At 38.6% G+C, this 17,867-nt stretch overlaps 1 protein-coding gene across 7 annotated transcripts in view; it reads left to right on the forward strand.

Annotated features, from left to right (window-relative positions):
- Positions 1-17,867, forward strand: part of LOC127432868 (tripartite motif-containing protein 3-like) — a 52,130-nt gene that overhangs the window by 23,708 nt on the left and 10,555 nt on the right. For all 7 annotated transcript variants that reach the window (XM_051684354.1, XM_051684353.1, XM_051684355.1 and 4 more), the window contains 7 exons: positions 6,858-7,039; positions 9,163-9,403; positions 12,500-12,651; positions 13,797-13,977; positions 15,274-16,006; positions 17,236-17,339; positions 17,520-17,687. In XM_051684354.1, coding sequence (XP_051540314.1) covers positions 6,894-7,039; positions 9,163-9,403; positions 12,500-12,651; positions 13,797-13,977; positions 15,274-16,006; positions 17,236-17,339; positions 17,520-17,687 — 1,725 coding nt within the window. In that variant the 5' untranslated portion in view covers positions 6,858-6,893. The remainder of the gene's footprint in view (positions 1-6,857; positions 7,040-9,162; positions 9,404-12,499; positions 12,652-13,796; positions 13,978-15,273; positions 16,007-17,235; positions 17,340-17,519; positions 17,688-17,867) is intronic.

The raw sequence follows: 17,867 nt of genomic DNA on the forward strand, positions 1-17,867 counted from the left end.
GTCAGGGTTGCTGACCGGTGGCGTGACCTGTAAGTTCTCAAAATGCTTTAAAAAAATGTTTTGTAAAAAATTGGAACAGGTGGATTCAGGTCAGTTTTACACCTTTAGATCAGATCATATAATTTTTACTGTTTGTTGGCATTGCATGCATGTCAGACTTCCCACAGTCATGGAAAACCTGGAAATATCAGGAAATTTAAAAATTGAGAGTTCCAGGTCTGGTAAAGTCATGAAAATTAAAAAGATATTTATAAAAAAAAAAAAAGCATGGAAACAGCAGAAATTTCCATAGCAAATATTAATTTTTCTTATGTTATGTTCTAAAATATTTTGACTAGATTTTGCTTGTGTGTAGCAAACTACTATTTTTTTTTTTTTTTTTATTGTCATGGAATGTGATCAAACATACACTTATCAATACAGTATACACCGATCAGCCACAACATTAAAACCACCTGCCTAATATTGTGTAGGTCCCCCCAAAACAGCGCCAAACCAAATCTCAGAATAGCATTTTGAGATGCTATTCTTCTCACCACAATTGTACAGAGTGGTTATCTGAGTTACCGTAGACTGTCAGTTTGAACCAGTCTGGCCATTCTCTGTTGACTTCTCTCATCAACAATGAGTTTCCATCCATAGAACTGCCGCATACTGGATGTTTTTTGTTTTTGGCACCATTCGGAGTAAATTCTAGAGACTGTTGTGTGTGAAAATCCCAGGAGATCAGCAGTTACAGAAATACTCAAACCAGCCCATCTGGAACCAACAATCATCCATGCGATTATCTAATCAGCCAATCGTATGGAGGCAGTGCAGTGCATAAAATCATGCAGATATGGGTCAGGAGCTTCATTTAATGTTCACATCAACCATCAGAAAAGGGAAAAAATGTGATATCAGTGATTTGGATCGTGGCATGATTGTTGGTGCCAGATGGGCTGGTTTGAGTATTTCTGTAACTGCTGATCTCCTGGGATTTTCACACACGACAGTCTCCAGAATTTACTCAGAATGGTGCCAAAACAAAAAAAACATCCAGTGAGCGGCAGTTCTGCAGATGGAAATGCCTTGTGACCTGAGAGAGGTCAATAGAGAATGGCCAGACTGGTTTGAACTTACAAATTCTACGGTAACTCAGATAACCGCTCTGTACAATTGTGGTGAGAAGAATATCATCTCAGAATGCTGTTCTGAGATGCGGGTTGGCACTGTTTTGGTGGCATGAGGGGGACCTACACAATATTAAGCAGGTGGTTTTAATGTTGTGGCTGATTGGTGTATATATAACATGGTTTATAGGGGATTCAGAAATAATTTTATAGTATCAAGCAGAAGTGTTTATTTTCTTTTATTATTGTTTAGAAGTCTAAAAGATTGTAAAATTATCATTTTAAATGGAAAATCTAGATAGTAAGGTTTAAATGGGTAATATTTTGCTTAAGAATATACAATTTAGCTAACAGAATAAATTGGTTGATGATGAATTCAAGACACTTATTTCCTGTTTTCAAAAAACAAACAAGTCTTTCAATTTTATATATATATATATATATATATATATATATATATATATATATATATATATATATATATATCATTAATTGTACTAAATATAAAATGTGAAAGTTCTGTCCAAAAATCTCCAATTGCTTCTGCATTCAGTAAAACATAGGTCATTGACAAATAAGGTTGTCCAAAGGGGATACAAATTAGAAATCTTTTAAAAATCTAGTTTAAAACACACACGTCATATTCATAGAAATGTAATCTTTGTGTTTAATTTGGTTTTATACATTTTTGAAAAAAACTTACAGTTGTGCTCAAAAGTTTGCATACCCTGGCAGAAATTGTGAAATTTTGGCATTGATTTTGAAAATATGACTGATCGTGCAAAAAAACTGTCTATTTAAGGATAGTGATCATATGAAGCCATTTATTATCACATAGTTGTTTGGCTCCTTTTTAAATCATAATGATAACAGAAATCACCCAAATGGCCCTAATCAAAAGTTTACATACCCTTGAATGTTTGGCCTTGTTACAGACACACAAGGTGACACACACAGGTTTACATGGCAATTAAAGGTTAATTTCCCACACCTGTGGCTTTTTAAATTGTAATTAGTGCCTGTGTATAAATAGTCAATGAGTTTGTTAGATCTCACATGGATGCACTGAGCAGGCTAGATACTGAGCCATGGGGAGCAGAAAAGAACTGTCAAAAGACCTGCGTAACAAGGTAATGGAACTTTATAAAGATGGAAAAGGATATAAAAAGATATCCAAAGCCTTGAAAATGCCAGTCAGTACTGTTAAATCACTTTATTAAGAAGTGGAAAATTCTGGGATCTCTTGATACCAAGCCAAGGTCAGGTAGACCAAGAAAGATTTCAGCCACAAATGCCAGAAGAATTGTTCAGGATACAAAGAAAAACCCACAGGTAACCTCAGGAGAAATACAGGCTGCTCTGGAAAAAGACGGTGTGGTTGTTTCAAGGAGCACAATACGACGATACTTGAACAAAAATGAACTGCATGGTCGAGTTGCCAGAAGAAGCCTTTACTGCACCAATGCCACAAAAAAGCCCGGTTACAATATGCCAGACAACACCTTGACACGCCTCACAGCTTCTGGCACACTGTAATTTGGATTGACTAGACCAAAATGGAGCTTTATGGTCACAACCATAAGCGCTATGTTTGGAGAGGGGTCAACAAGACCTATAGTGAAAAGAATACCATCCCCACTGTGAAGCATGGTGGTGGCTCACTGATGTTTTGGGGGTGTGTGAGCTCTAAAGGCACGGGGAATCTTGTGAAAATTGATGGCAAGATTAATTCAGCATGTTATCAGAAAATACTGGCAGACAATTTGCATTCTTCTGCACGAAAGCTGCGCATGGGACGCTCTTGGACTTTCCAGCACGACAATGACCCTAAGCACAAGGCCAAGTTGACCCTCCAGTGGTTACAGCAGAAAAAGGTGAAGGTTCTGGAGTGGCCATCACAGTCTCCTGACCTTAATATCATCGAGCCACTCTGGGGAAATCTCAAATATGCGGTTCATGCAAGACGACCAAAGACTTTGCATGACCTGGAGGCATTTTGCCAAGACGAATGGGCAGCTATACCACCTGCAAGAATTTGGGGCCTCATAGACAACTATTACAAAAGACTGCACACTGTCATTGATGCTAAAGGGGGCAATACACAGTATTAAGAACTAAGGGTATGCAGACTTTTGAACAGGGGTCATTTCATTTTTTTTCTTTGTTGCCATGTTTTGTTATGATTGTGCCATTCTGTTATAACCTACAGTTGAATATGAATCCCATAAGAAATAAAAGAAATGTGTTTTGCCTGCTCACTCATGTTTTCTTTAAAAATGGTACATATATTACCAATTCTCCAAGGGTATACAAACTTTTGAGCACAACTGTATATTTTCTACAAATAATAAATAATAATAATAATAATAATAATATTAATTACTTTTAAAATGTCATGTGATGTAGACATCAAGTAAAAGGTAAAGTACTTTCCTTGCACCTTGAATACTGTGCATAAGTATACAAAATGTAATTATTCATTTCAAACATTTTCAAACATATTTTTCAAGGTAAAATGTTTTTTTTTACAAATATCATGAATTTGAGTCGAGAATTTCAAGACGTTTTCATTGGATTACTCCATTTGACCTTAACAAAATGTGCCTTTTCATATAAATATCCAAATAGCTTAATTTATTTTTTGTAAACTTAACAGTCTTGAGGGTTTAAAGAGGTTCTCTGTTTTGTTTTTTGTCAACAGATACAACAAAATGTCTACCTACATGTTGGTTACTGAACCTGACTTTGAATTGGCGGACAAAGATTTTTTTTTCAAATAAGGCTTTTTAATTAGACACCACATGACAATTTCTAACTCTAAGCCCCAGGGAGAAATATCAAAATGAACTCTGAAAACATGTTCAGAATAGAAGAGGTGTTTTCAAGTAATTATTTTTGCGTGAATTGCATTTATGTATTTTGGAATAACTTAAAATAAATAAGCATCACGTCATTGACCCACTTGCTTGCAAGCATTGTTCTTTTTAATCCGTTCTTGTCAATAAATTAGTTGAACTTATTCACAATCTGTTCTGTATGATTAATCTGCAAATCATTCTGAATTTAAAAGATTTTATCCAGTAATCACAAACAACTGGATAGGTCATGGAAATTCAAAAACTGTGGGAAGCCTGGTGCATGCAACGCATGTATGCAACAACTACAGAAAAGATTTGTGCACTTATTTTCAGATGTGTTTCTCATTTCAGACCAGTTAATCCTCTGTTTATATACAGTATATATGTTTAGAAAATACTTTGTTTCATGTGCATAAATTCGACATGTCAGTGTGTACTGTAGTATTTGAGATGCAGCCTAATTCAGATACCTGCTCTCACCACGACTGACTGCTCTTTCTGTGTTGTGCCACAGAAACCTTAGCCATTTGTTGCTGTACGTGACCCCTTATTAAGCCTACTACCCTAGTGAGACATAAGTCTTAAAATAGACTGCAAACATCAACACATCAAATCGGTGAGGGGGGTTTGGGTGAGAGCTTGAGAGAAGAGGATTAGAGAGAGTGGGTGAAGGCAACTGATATCAGCCCTGTTTGAAGCTCCCATGTTTCCATCACTCAGATTTCCGTGAGAGCACATGCAGGTCCTGCAGAAGTATCAGGGCTCACATGAGCTGCTATTAAAACAGCACTGAGACTAGAAGCACTAGAGTAAACAGAGAATAAAATAAAATAGTTTTCACCCACTGTTGCACTTGTGTATATGGTTGTGTGACAATAAAAGTGATTTGATTTGATTTTGAGATGGCGAGACATTCACTGTCAATATATGGCAAAAAGGAGCAAGTGAAATCGTAAGTGAGAGACTCAAACTTCATGAAAGATTCTAGTTCCCCAAATATGACAGTTTTGTTACATTTTGTTGATTTGGCGAGAGATTCAGAGGGAAAACAGTGTAATTCAGCACTGCTCACGGCAGGCAAATAGTGCTTTACTCAGTACTCGAGTATTATTTATGTGTCGAACTATACATATGCTGTTGTATCAAGAGCATCGTATCATACGATATGCAATTTTTTACATCCCTAGTTTACTCACCCTCATGTCGTTCCAAACTTGTATGACTTTCTTTCTTTTGTGGAAAACAAAACAGGGTATTAGGTAGTATGACAGCCTCAGTCACCATTTACTTTTATTATTAAAATGAATGGTGACTGAGGCTAACATTCTGCCTAACATCTCATTCTGTGTTCCACAGAAGAAGGAAAGTTATATGGGTTTGGAACAATATGAGGGTGAGTAAATGATGACAGAATTTTTATTTTTGGGTGGACTATTTTTTTAAGTTGTTATTCACTGAAAATCTTCTGCCATAAACTATGTGCTATTGCTCCCAAATCTCATTCAAGCTTCGAAGAAAGACAGTCTTAGGGTTTGAAATGACATAAGGGTGAGTAAGTGATGACAGAATTTTAGTTTTTTGGTGAACCTGTTCTTGAATGGCCTTATTTGCACATAGTGTGACAGATGCAGGTCTGTTTGTTTGTTTATATTAGGAAGGAATGTTAAATCTTACTTGTACACACATTATAGGACCTTGAAATTGCCACAGCAGTTTCTAATTTTTCTTGTATCGTTACATATCAGTCTCTCCGCTGTTGATGGATCTCATCTGGTAAAGTGGCATGAAAATGATTTTTTTTTTGCCTCCACAACTGCACTCAACAATCCAATTTTCTGTGCACTAATCATCTTATGAAATATTATGTCACTTATTGTCTTATTAAATAATTGTATTATGTGCACTGCAGAATAATCGTTATTTTCCTGTTAATGTTGCTGGTTTTGTAGCTGCTCAGAAGACACCTGCTGCCTCACACTCACCATCATATTCTCTTGTTTACATCCAACCCTAATAGTGTTAAATGTGCCTGAAGAGGAGTTAAATGTGCCCTTTAAGGGGGACTGGTGAATTTTAAATCCAAACTACAGAATGTTTATGAGCATATGTATGTATGACAACATTTTGCAATATACCAAAGACAACTGTGGTCAGATTTTTTGGAATGATTTTTTTTTTTTTTTTTTGGTAGCATTAAACCATATTCTGTAGGGTTTAGCTTGCTGTTTGTGAGTCTAGGCTGCAAGGAAAAGGAAAAGTACATGGAAGAATTCAGTGTCAGTACCTTGTGATTTTGTCCCTCATAAAGATGGTTGTGCCATCTAAGCCCAAATCTATTCTCCATTTAAAGGGATAGTTCACACAAAAATAGAAATTCCCTTATTTACTCACCCTCATGTTGTTCCAAACCTCAATGACTTTCTTCTGAGGAAAACAAAACTGAATGTTAGTCAGAATGTCTAACCTCAGTCACCATTTATTTTCACTGTATGGAAAAAATGATGCAATAGAAGTGAATGGTGACTGAGGCTGTCATTCTGCAGAACATCTCCTTTTGTGTTCCACAGAAGAACTGGTTTGAAAAAAAAAAACATAATTTTTGGATGAACTATCCCTTTAAACCAAGTTTATGTGCTGCTTTTGTGTTTATTGAAGAAAAAAAGCCCTGAGCATAATTAATATGTGGCTCCAAATGAAGATTGGAATTTTAGGGGGAAAAAACAACTTGAGCATAAAGAGGGCAAAGAAATGTTCACCTACAAAACATAATCTCATTCCCTCTTTAAGACAAACAACTCCCTCATTTCAAAGCTCAAACAATGAAATATTGCACTGTTTTTTGACTAGAAGACTTTTAATGACAATGGCCCTTTCTTCTTTATTTCAGGGAAAGGTGTGTCCTGGCCCCCGGCCCCCTCTGTGGATGTCTGTTACCATGGCAAAGTTTGAGACAGGCCGCACAAGCCCAGTGGTCCGGCAAATAGACAAGCAGTTCCTGGTGTGCAGCATCTGTCTGGACCACTACCACAACCCCAAAGTCCTGCCCTGCCTACACACCTTCTGCGAAAGGTCTGTACTGAAGTATTCTGAATGGAATTTTCAGCCTTTTTGACAGCTATTCATAGTTTTAGTAGACCGAGGACAGGAATTGATGGGAAGGGAAGGATAACTGCATCAGGAAATAGCGGAAGCCAGACTCAAACTCACCTTGCTCAAATGAGCACCATGGATCAATGTTTTGGAAAGTGTGAGCTAACCACTTGGCCACGGCTCTGACCATGCATGTTATATTTGTTGTTCAGGGTTTTAATAACATGCTCAATGATTGAAACATGCCATAGTTGAAAACATTTTTACTGTGAACAGTGAACTTTGACTTATCGCTAATAGTGATTGGCATGGATGGTCTGTCTCTTTGCCAGAAGCTGACAGCATGAGTGCAGTATGGCAATGAGACTCTCTCGATGTCCCTTTGAATATTTTGTACCCTGTTTTTGTTGTAAGGAGGGAGCACAATGATTGTTCATGTTGTGACTACAATTTCAGCAACACTTGCCCTCTTGGTCCTCTCTCTCACTCACTATGAAGAGTGTACCATTTATGAAATTTGAGGCTGATATGCTAACAATTGCCAGTATTTATTATTTTTATTTTCAGTATTGTTTTATTTAATTTTTTTTTTTAGTTGTGTATGTGTGGGTGCCATGCAATTCTTGTGTGCATCAATTTAAAAAAATTGCAGCTGATATTTTAAGGAATAAAATAAAGTTTTCAGTGCAATACAAGTTAAGCTTGTTTATTTAAAGTAAAAGCAACAATAGTGGTTACAGTGAAGAGAATGGGTCCAGCTCTTCCATGTGTTAACATGATTTCAGTTTGAAAAAAGATAACTTGGTTTACCAGAGTTACATCTTCATGACAGTGAAGTTATAATGTTGAATATAACTTTACACAGAAATGATTTTACCATCCTAAAATCATGTTAACACACATATTGTTTATGTTTTGTGTCTATACTTTTGAAACGGTATTTTAACATTTACAGATTAGCCCCATTCACTTCCATTGTAAATGCCTCACTGTAACCCAGATTTTTGCTTTTATTATAATTATTATTATTATTATTAATGAGGGACGAGTCCAAGTAAAGACACTGACTACCACACCTGGAGTTACAAGTTCGAATCCAGGGCATGCTTAGTGACTCCAGCCAGGTCTCCTAAGCAACCAAATTGGCCCGATTGCTAGGGCGGGTAGAGTCACGTTGGGGTAACCTCCTCGTGGTCACTATAATGTGGTTCTTGCTCTCGGTGGGGCGTGTGGTGAGTTGTGCGTGAATGCTGCGGAGAATAGCGTGAGCCTCTACACACACTAGGTCTCTGCGGTAACGCACTCAAGCCACGTGATAAGACGATAAGGGGTGGAGATTAAGGGGCGGAGAGGTGGCCTTGGAGATAATTGGCCCCGGGGCCTTTGCAAGTCATAATCCATCTCTGGATTGAGGCGAGTCACTACGCCACCAAGAGGGCCTAGAGCGCTTTGGGAATTGGACATACCAAATTTGGGAGAACATTTATTTATTTTAAAATAAATAAAAAATGAATGAGGGACGAGTCAAAATATTTTTTTGTGGTAATCAACATTATGCCACAAATGCTGTTAATTGAGCTTGACTTGTATTGAACTCTACCCATTTCTTTAAAGCTACTGTAAGTGATTTCTGCGACTCTAGCAGTACCAGACGGAATAGAAAAAGTAATGGCTGTGTCCAAACCGGTTTCCAAAACATTCCCCCCATGTGCCATTGTTTAGAAATCAGGTAGCCCTGCCCCAAACTCACACTATGGGCAGAGCCGCCTCCAAGTTTTCTGACTGGCTGACTGGCTAACGTGCAGGTCATGGTCAGATTTTTCTGTTTACAAAGCCAAGGGCTGTCACAGAGACAATAGTTTTTTTAACTCAGGACATTCATTTCAGTGAGATCTGTCAGGTTGGTACATATTATGCATGTTGTTGTTGTTTTTTTTTTGTTGTTGTTTTTTTTTAAACCCTTTCAGCAGCTTTAAAGCCTACTTGATTTATCTTCAGTCATAAGTTTAAGACAAATATGCCTGCTTTCTCTCTCCATTTTACTTGTGCTCACTCTTTTTCTCTTTAATCACATCTCTCCTTTTTCTCTCTTTATCTCACAGGTGCTTACAGAACTACATTCCTCCTCAGTCCCTAACGCTGTCCTGCCCGGTGTGCAGACAGACCTCCATCTTGCCGGAGAAAGGTGTGGCGGCACTGCAGAACAACTTCTTCATCACAAACCTTATGGAGGTGCTGCAGAGAGATCCAGAATGTTCTCGGCCAGAGGCCTGCAGCGTGTTGGAGTCCGTCAGTGCTGCAGCCGCTGGGATACCGCTCTCCTGCCCCAATCACGAGGGCAAGGTAAGCCTCTTACCACCTGATGATGAAAACCACATTTGGTAACACTTGGTCGGAACACGAGGGAGAAAACATTAAATGCAAAACCGCTTTGCTGTGGCTGCCAATGTGGTATTTGCATCAATTCTCAGAAGTGATGATTAAAGGGATAGTTCACTGTAAAATTAAATTTGTCATCATGTTGTTCCAGACCCACATTACTTTTTATGCAGAACACAAAAGGAGATTGTGGCATGGGGGGTGTGGTCATGTGTCAGTCTGCGGGAGAGGGAGAGCGGTAAGGCTCGTCACCTGGCTCATAATTATTTCTAACACCTTTCTCTCATTAGAGTGAGGCGGAGGGAGGCTTAAAAGGCACGCTGAAGCATCAGAGGGTGTTCGCCAAGCATGACAGCCCATACTCAGAGAGAGAGAGATATTGTGTTTGTTTATGTTTAGATTGCTTTCAGTTATTAGAGTTCCTATTCCTTTGTTATCGATGGTTACCGTCGATTGTGTGTGTACAGTGCAGAAGGACAATAAAAAGTCTGACCTTGAACCTGCTTCATTGTCTCCTGACTCCTCCATTGCCCCGAACTAAGAGCTTGTTACAGAGATGTGTGTTTTTTTTTGTTTTTTGGGGGGGGGGGGATTTTTCCCCTTTTTCTCCCAATTTGGAATGCCCAATTCCCAATGCGCTCTAAGTCCTCGTGGTCACATAGTGATTCGCCTCAGTCCGGGTGGCGGAGGAAGAATCCCAGTTGCCTCCGCGTCTGAGACAGTCAACCCGCGCATCTTATCACATGGCTTGTTGAGCGCATTGCCACAGAGACATAGCGCGTGTGGAGGCTTCACGCCATCCACCGCGGCAACCACGCTCTATTCACCATGCGCCCCACCGAGAACGAACCACATTATAGCGACCACGAGGAGGTTACCCTATGTGACTCTACCCTCCCTAGCAACCGGGCCAATTTGGTTGCTTACGAGACCTGGCTGGAGTCACTCAGCACGCCCTGGGATTCGAACTAGCGAACTAGCGAACTCCAGGGGTGGTAGCCAATTTTACCACTGAGCTACCCAGGCCCCGTTACAGAGATGTTTTAATGAACGTTGCAGTCCATCTTGTCAGTACAATGGCAGTTGATAGTGACTCACTTTAGAGCTTAAAAAGGACCTAAAATAATTATAAAAGTATCCCATGCAGCTTGTGTTCCAAGTCTTCTGAAGACAGATGATAAGTTTTGATTCGAAACAACCTGAAATTGAAGGCATTATTGCGATTGTTGATCTTGACGTCCATTGCGCATTCATGAGTGCATGAGAGAAGTTTGTTTACAATGGTGCGTTCACAAAAACTTGTGTTATTTATGAGGTCACTGACATGAAGATTTCCACTAAAAAATGATAGGTTGCTTCTCATCAAATTTGTAAGTTGTCAGAAGATTTGAAACATGGCGCATGAGTTGCTTGGACTACTTTTATGATACTTTTGGGTGCTTTTTTTAAAGGAAAAGGTTAAGCTCAATCAACAGCATTTGTAGCATAATGTTTATTACCACAAAAAATAATTTTGACTCGTTCCTCCTTTACTTTAAAAAAAGCAAAAATCTGGGTTCTTTACAATGGAAGTGAGTGGGGGCCAATTTTTGTACATTAAAATACTCAGTTTCAAAAGTATAGACACAAGACATAAAGGATGTGCATGTAGACATGATTTTAGTGTGATAAAATCACTTACTAACCTATTCTGTGTAAAGTTATAGCCAATTTTACAACTTCATTACCATGACGATGTAATATCAACAAACCCTAAAACATTAAAATGATGATTTAAAGAACTCTACAGCTCAAATAATACATGAGTTTTAACAGAAGAATCAATGCAAGTGCGTTTATAAAATTATACTGTAAGCTTCACATTTCTGTTTAAACCCTCCAAAAACTGACCACATTTACTTTCATTGGTCCCATTCACTTCTATTGTAAGTGCCTCTCTGTAACTTCGATTTTTGCTTTTTTTAAAGAAAAGGAGGGACGAGTTGAAATGTTTTTTTGTGGTAATCAACATTATGCCACAAATGCTGTCGATTGAGCTTAATTTGTATTAAACCCGGAATATTCCTTTAAGATTTAAAGTGAGTCACTATCAACTTCCATTGTTTTGAAAAGCCTGAGGGCGATCTTCATTAGAACATCTCCTTTTCTGTTCTACATAAGAGAATGTTTTATGGGTGTGGAACGACATGAAAGTGAGTAAATTAAGATGGAATTTTCATTTTGAAGTGAACTGTTCCTTTAACTAATTGCACAATTGGTATCAGATAAATCCTAAGGTAGATATAGAGCAGGGGTGGGGAATCTTTTTCCTATTAAGTACCATTAGAGTATTTACAAAAATGTTTGCAGGCTATACAATTGCTGATTGTTGGTTGAAATTAACGTACGCTTTGTTACGTGCTCGCGCACCAAGAAAAAAAATGAAAAGGTCTTTCTTTTATGCAATATTTTGTGTTATTATTTTAAATCATTTTTAAGCATAATTAAAAAAAAAAAAAAATATATATATATATATATATATATATATATATATATATATATATATATATATATATATATATATATATATATTTTTTTTTTTTTTTTTTTTTTTTATTATTATTTATTTTTTTATACAGTTAATGGAATCAAGGACGTTTTTTTGGCTTTTCAAATTATTTCCCGAATGGCCTCGCAGATCTTATATGGCCCTGAGGCCTGACATTCCCCACCCCTGGTATAGTGTCTTTCATACACATACTGTACATATTAACCTTATCGGCACTAGAATGAGACTTCTACCCTTAACTCCTGATACCAAGGCTCGTAAAACCACCAAGTTCAACATGTATTGTAAAATCACTTCAGGATATCGTAATTTCATGAAAGCTTTGGCCAAAGATGTTAGATATAGGCATTAAAGACCAAAACCATATGTTAAAAAGCTGCCAGATTATTTATTTTATGTGTTTTTAAAGTAAAAATGTGTGTGTATTCAGTTCAGGCCTGTTAGCATACTTCAGTAGCCTTTGATCCATTAGGATGATGATCGAATGAGTTTCTCACTGGTGCCCTCTGTAGGTGATGGAGTTTTACTGCGAGTCGTGTGAGACAGCCATGTGCCTGGACTGCACGGAGGGAGAACACCGGGAGCATGTGACCGTTCCACTGCTGGATGTTTTGGAACAGCACAAAGCAGTGCTGAAGAACCAGCTGGATGCCATACGTAACAGGTTCACATGCTCAGTGCATAACAATCAACTGCTATACAGTTCATTACTGATGTAATAACATATTGCTTGGGGGGGGGGACCCCTCTGTGGCTAAAACAAGTACAGATTAATCTCCTTTGTCGTAACTACATTCAGAACATGACTTCACTATTTTATGAACATTTGTGTGTCTTATGTTTAAAGGTGATTAATTGGGTGTAAAAGGTGTGTAATTTTCCTCTATAAAAATACTTTCTGCTATTCCAGTTTATTATGCAGAGACAACTATAAGTAAGCCATTCATAGGCTGATTCCCTTGAAAAGTGTAAACACTGTGTCTCTGTGGAACTATCAAAACATTGCTCTGTTTGCTTGAGCATCCCGACCAGCCAGACACAGCCACGCTGGCTCAACCAATGGCTTGAGTTTGGAGCGGGACTATCTGTTTCCGAACAAAGGTGGACGGGGGAAGTGATCGGAAAAACTGTCAGCATTTTTACATTTACATTTGGTTACGCTGTGGTGCTACAATTAACCACTTTATCTTTAAAGGTGCTTGATAGCACAATATCATTTTGAATGTTTATAATAGAATAATATACCTGACTACCATTTAAAAAAAAATCTTAGTAATGTAGCTTTTTATCCACAATCATTATTAAAGGGATGGTACACCCAAAAATGAAAATTCTCTCATCATTTACTCACCCTTGTGCCAGCCCAGATGTGACTTTCTTTCATCTGCTGAACTCAAATGAAGATGTTTAGAAGAATTTCTCAGCTCTTTTGGTCCGTACAATATAAGGAGAATTTCAATCAAAAATTGACTTACATATTGATCTGTTTCTCACCCACACCTATCAGATCAATTCCGAAGCATTGATTTAACCACTGGAGTCAACTGGATTAGTTTGATGCTGACTTGTGTGATTTTTGGAGCTTAAATGTTTTTGCACATATTCACTTGCATTGTATGGACCAAAAGAGCTGAGAAATTCTTCCAAAAATCTTCATTTGTGTTCTGCAGAATTCATACACATCTGAGATTAATTGAGGGTGAGTAAATAATGAGAGAATTTTCATTTTTGGGTGAACTATTCCTTTAAAGATATTGTTCTACATGGGACCTACATTAAAACCTGCATTTATCCTCTTGCCTTGATCAGGCTGCCCCAGCTAACAGCAGCCATTGAGCTGGTGAATGAGATCTCTAAACAGCTGATAGAGAGGAAGAACGATGCCGTCAATGAGATCAATGTGACATTTGAGGAGCTGGAGAGAGCACTACACCAACGCAAAGCTGCACTCATCACAGACCTGGAGAACATCTGCAGCACCAAGCAGAAGGTCAGAAATCACTTAATAGGATCAATTTGAAGGCTGTCAGTTTAATTTGTTATATTAGTTAATGATACAAAAAATTTGGAAGTTGGAAAGCAAGGGAAGTTGATAGTGACTCACTTTAAATCTTAAAGGAATATTCCATGTTCAATAAAAGTTAAGCTCAGTCGACAGCATTTGTGGCATAATGTTGATTACCACAAAAACTATTTTCGACTCATCCCTCCTTTTCTTTAAAAAAAGCAAAATTACATGTTAAAGAATTAAAACATTCAATAATACCCTCTGGTTGTACATAAATGCAAAAATAAGGGCATTTCTCACTAAAAGCAATTCAAGAGCAATTCAAGCTTTAAGTACCACCTAAATAATTTTTAGTTTTTTGAGAGTCCACAAGCATCCCTGCTACTACAGTCAACAAATATGCCAAACCACACTTAAGCCAAATTTATACAATGGAAGAAGCCAAACTTCTATTGTCTTTTAATTAACTAAAGCAACCCTAGGCAAATGAAGCCTGCATTTATACTACATACGCCGTCATTTTAAAATGATTTGTTAAGGAAAATAAAGAACGTCACGTCCAAACCACACCCACGATTTGTTTTAACAGTCATCAACGCTTCGACTAGCCTGGTTCTCCAAGGTCAAGAATTTCAAGGATGTGTGCAAATGGGAAAATATCACCCAATGAACACCTTAGCAGAACAAAAAAACATTGCATTTTGTCATAATTTTTAGGCAAATTAAAAGCCTGTTCACCCAGTAAGTTTAAATTAACTTTACAGAGAGACGGCACCACACTTAGAGCAAGGAACCGTTCACACAGGACACATACTTGCGTTCAAAAACAGCTGGATTAATCACAACGAGTCTCAGTTTAAGTTAAACTGTTTTAAAAATGCGACTCATTGCGCAATACTTAACAATGTTTAAAGACGCACGTCTGACACATTTGTACAGACCAGCAAATAAAAAAAATAAAAAACAGTGCAGACAAAACGCAAGGATGTGCCTTTTGTGAACGCCCCTTGGACAAATAACCGGATGTAGACAGACTACTCGAATGCAAAATGGATTGCTGTGAGCTGTAGGCCAATAATAAGATTGTTTAATTATATGAAAACAATATACTGACTTCTAAAGCCACTTTTTGTAATGTTCGTTTACTCTTCATTTGGGTGCAATGTTGATAGGCGATTCATTTGATTAATTAATCAGCATTTGAAAATTTTAATCAACTGACAGCCCTAATAAATTCACATATTGTCCTCCCACTGGCTTTTCTGTTGTTCTCTGCAGGTTTTGCAGGCGCAGTTATCCTCCCTTCTGCAGGGAAAGGAGCACATCCAGAGCAGCTGCAGTTTCACCGAGCAAGCCATGAACCATGGCAGCGCCACCGAAGTCCTGCTGGTCCAAAAACAGATGAGTGAGCGTGTTGGCGCCCTCGCCTGCCACGACTTCCCTGAATGGCCTCACGAGAACGCCCACTTGGACTGCCAGATAGAAACAGAAGGTCTACGACGCTCCATTCAGAACCTGGGCGTGCTGTTGACGACGGGTGCTGTGGGACACACGAGTGTAGCCACGGGCGAAGGGCTCAGACATGCCCTGGTGGGTCAACACGTGACCGTAACTGTTACCACGAAGGATAAGGACAGCGAACTTGTGCGAAATGGTAACGCGGTGCTCCGAGCAGAGATAACGGGGCAAGACGGAGTGCGGGTGACGGAAGTAGAGGTTGTGGACAATAAAAATGGAACTTATGAGGTAGGGTACACACTTAAAAGTGAAGGAGAGTTCTCGTTTTCTCTGATGCTCTACGGACAGCCTGTGAGGGGCAGTCCGTTCAGGCTGCGGGCGATAAAGCCGTCCGATGTGCCTCAGTCTCCGGACGATGTGAAGAGGAGGGTAAAATCACCCAGCGGGACAGGAGGGCACATCAGGCAGAAAGCAGTGCGGAGACCCAACAGCATGTACAGCACCACTAAGAAGAAGGAAAATCCTATTGAAGATGAGCTGATTTACAGAGTAGGTATGTAAATGCATAGCCATGATGGAGAAATCTTACGCTGGGTCCACACATCCTCCGTGAGCGGGGTGTGAGCGGCGCTTTTTTGTTTCGGCGCCCATATTAACAGATTACACTGTTCCCACTGCAAGCGTGAGTCGCGAGGTGACGCATCCCAGAAGCGTTCCAGACGCGGCAGTGAGCGGATAGTTTCGGCGTTGAGCCTATTTTTGCCACTCGGATCACGCTGAGCTCAGCGGCTCTGGGTGCAGTACAACACAAAAATAATCAGGAGATTATAGAAAAGACACAAAAGCAAATCAAAATTATTCAAACCAAACCTGTAGTGCACTACAATTTATGTCTGCATGCAAGTAAATAAAATAATTTAATAAAGGAAAGAATTAATAAACTGCCGGACCTTTAGCCATTCTGTGTATATAAGTGTACAGTATAGACACAACATTAACTAATCACAACCAAGTGTGCTGATAAAGATGAAGTCATGTAACTGCCCACTGTTGGCCTTGAAGCAGCCAAGCCTCAGCTTATTATGACCTTATTAAAGCAAAAAGTTGCCGTAGGACCCCATAGATAACTTTATTTTCTGAGCAGAGGCGCTGCTGTTTCTCATGGATGTGAACATCCAACTAGATAGCCCTGCTCACAAAGGATGTGTGAACCCAGCGTACGTTTGACAAAACAAAACGCTCATTACACGCAAGTCAGATCTAGTGTGATCAGTGTGCGGTTGATCACTCACTTCTTTTGGGGTTGTTTACAAATTTGTGAATGACTGATTAATATGAATCTGTGCAGAACAGTTAGTTCTGGTCCTCTAATCTGATTTGACATTGATCTACATTGAAAAACAAAACTGAAAAAAGAAAAAACTGGCCATATTATGTCTAAAATGTAAGTTGCTCAATATTAACTTCTTGTTTGTTTTTTATAACAGAAGTATAAAAACGATGTTATATTGAGCTATATTATAATATTGAGCAATGGTTCTCATATCGGAAATGTGGGTTCGAATCAGGCTTGCATCTTGTCCTGATCCTGTTACCTTTCCTTCTTCCCATCACATCTGGTTATCTCTCCACTATGACTATTTGTGAAAAAATGGCAAAATAAAAACCCTGAAACAAATATACTATTGTAGGCTACGGCATGTCACTGGAGTTATTCACTGGCCTTATTGTAATTTTTATTTTAGTAGTAGATTTCCTTTAAATCTTTGTCTGGCCCCTCAGGCTCTCGGGGAAGGGAGAAGGGAGAGTTCACTAATCTACAAGGCATCTCTGCCTCCACCAGCGGGAGGGTTATTGTAGCAGACAGCAACAACCAGTGTATACAGGTTAGTCATCTGGCAATGCATGTCAATATTGTAAAAAATATTTTGTCTATACCAATTTAGCAGACATTAAAATAATGATCCAATACGTCAGTCACTGTAATTTGTCTTGCATCAACACAGAAATATAGAAAGAACTTTGTAAAGAATGAGTGTAAAATCTGATCATCTATTTTTATGAAGGTGTTTACAAATGATGGCCTGTTCAAAGCACGCTTTGGGGTTAGAGGTCGCTCACCGGGTCAGCTGCAGAGGCCAACAGGAGTGGCAGTTGACACAAATGGAGACATTATAGTAGCTGATTATGATAACAGATGGATCAGCATCTTCTCTCCTGATGGGAAATTCAAGGTGATGTTTTAAGTCCTAATCGGTTATACAGTAAATGGGTCTTCCACAATTAAGGTTGTCTGAGGTGATGAAAATGAGAAAATCTAGTTTAAAACACATCAAGTTTGTAGAAATGTTATTTTTGTGTCCATAAATTATTTAAAAAAACATTTCTAGCATTTTCTACTAAAATAAAATGAA

This window comes from Myxocyprinus asiaticus, chromosome 42 (genome assembly GCF_019703515.2).
Source record: "Myxocyprinus asiaticus isolate MX2 ecotype Aquarium Trade chromosome 42, UBuf_Myxa_2, whole genome shotgun sequence".
Classification (NCBI taxonomy): Eukaryota; Metazoa; Chordata; class Actinopteri; order Cypriniformes; family Catostomidae; genus Myxocyprinus; species Myxocyprinus asiaticus.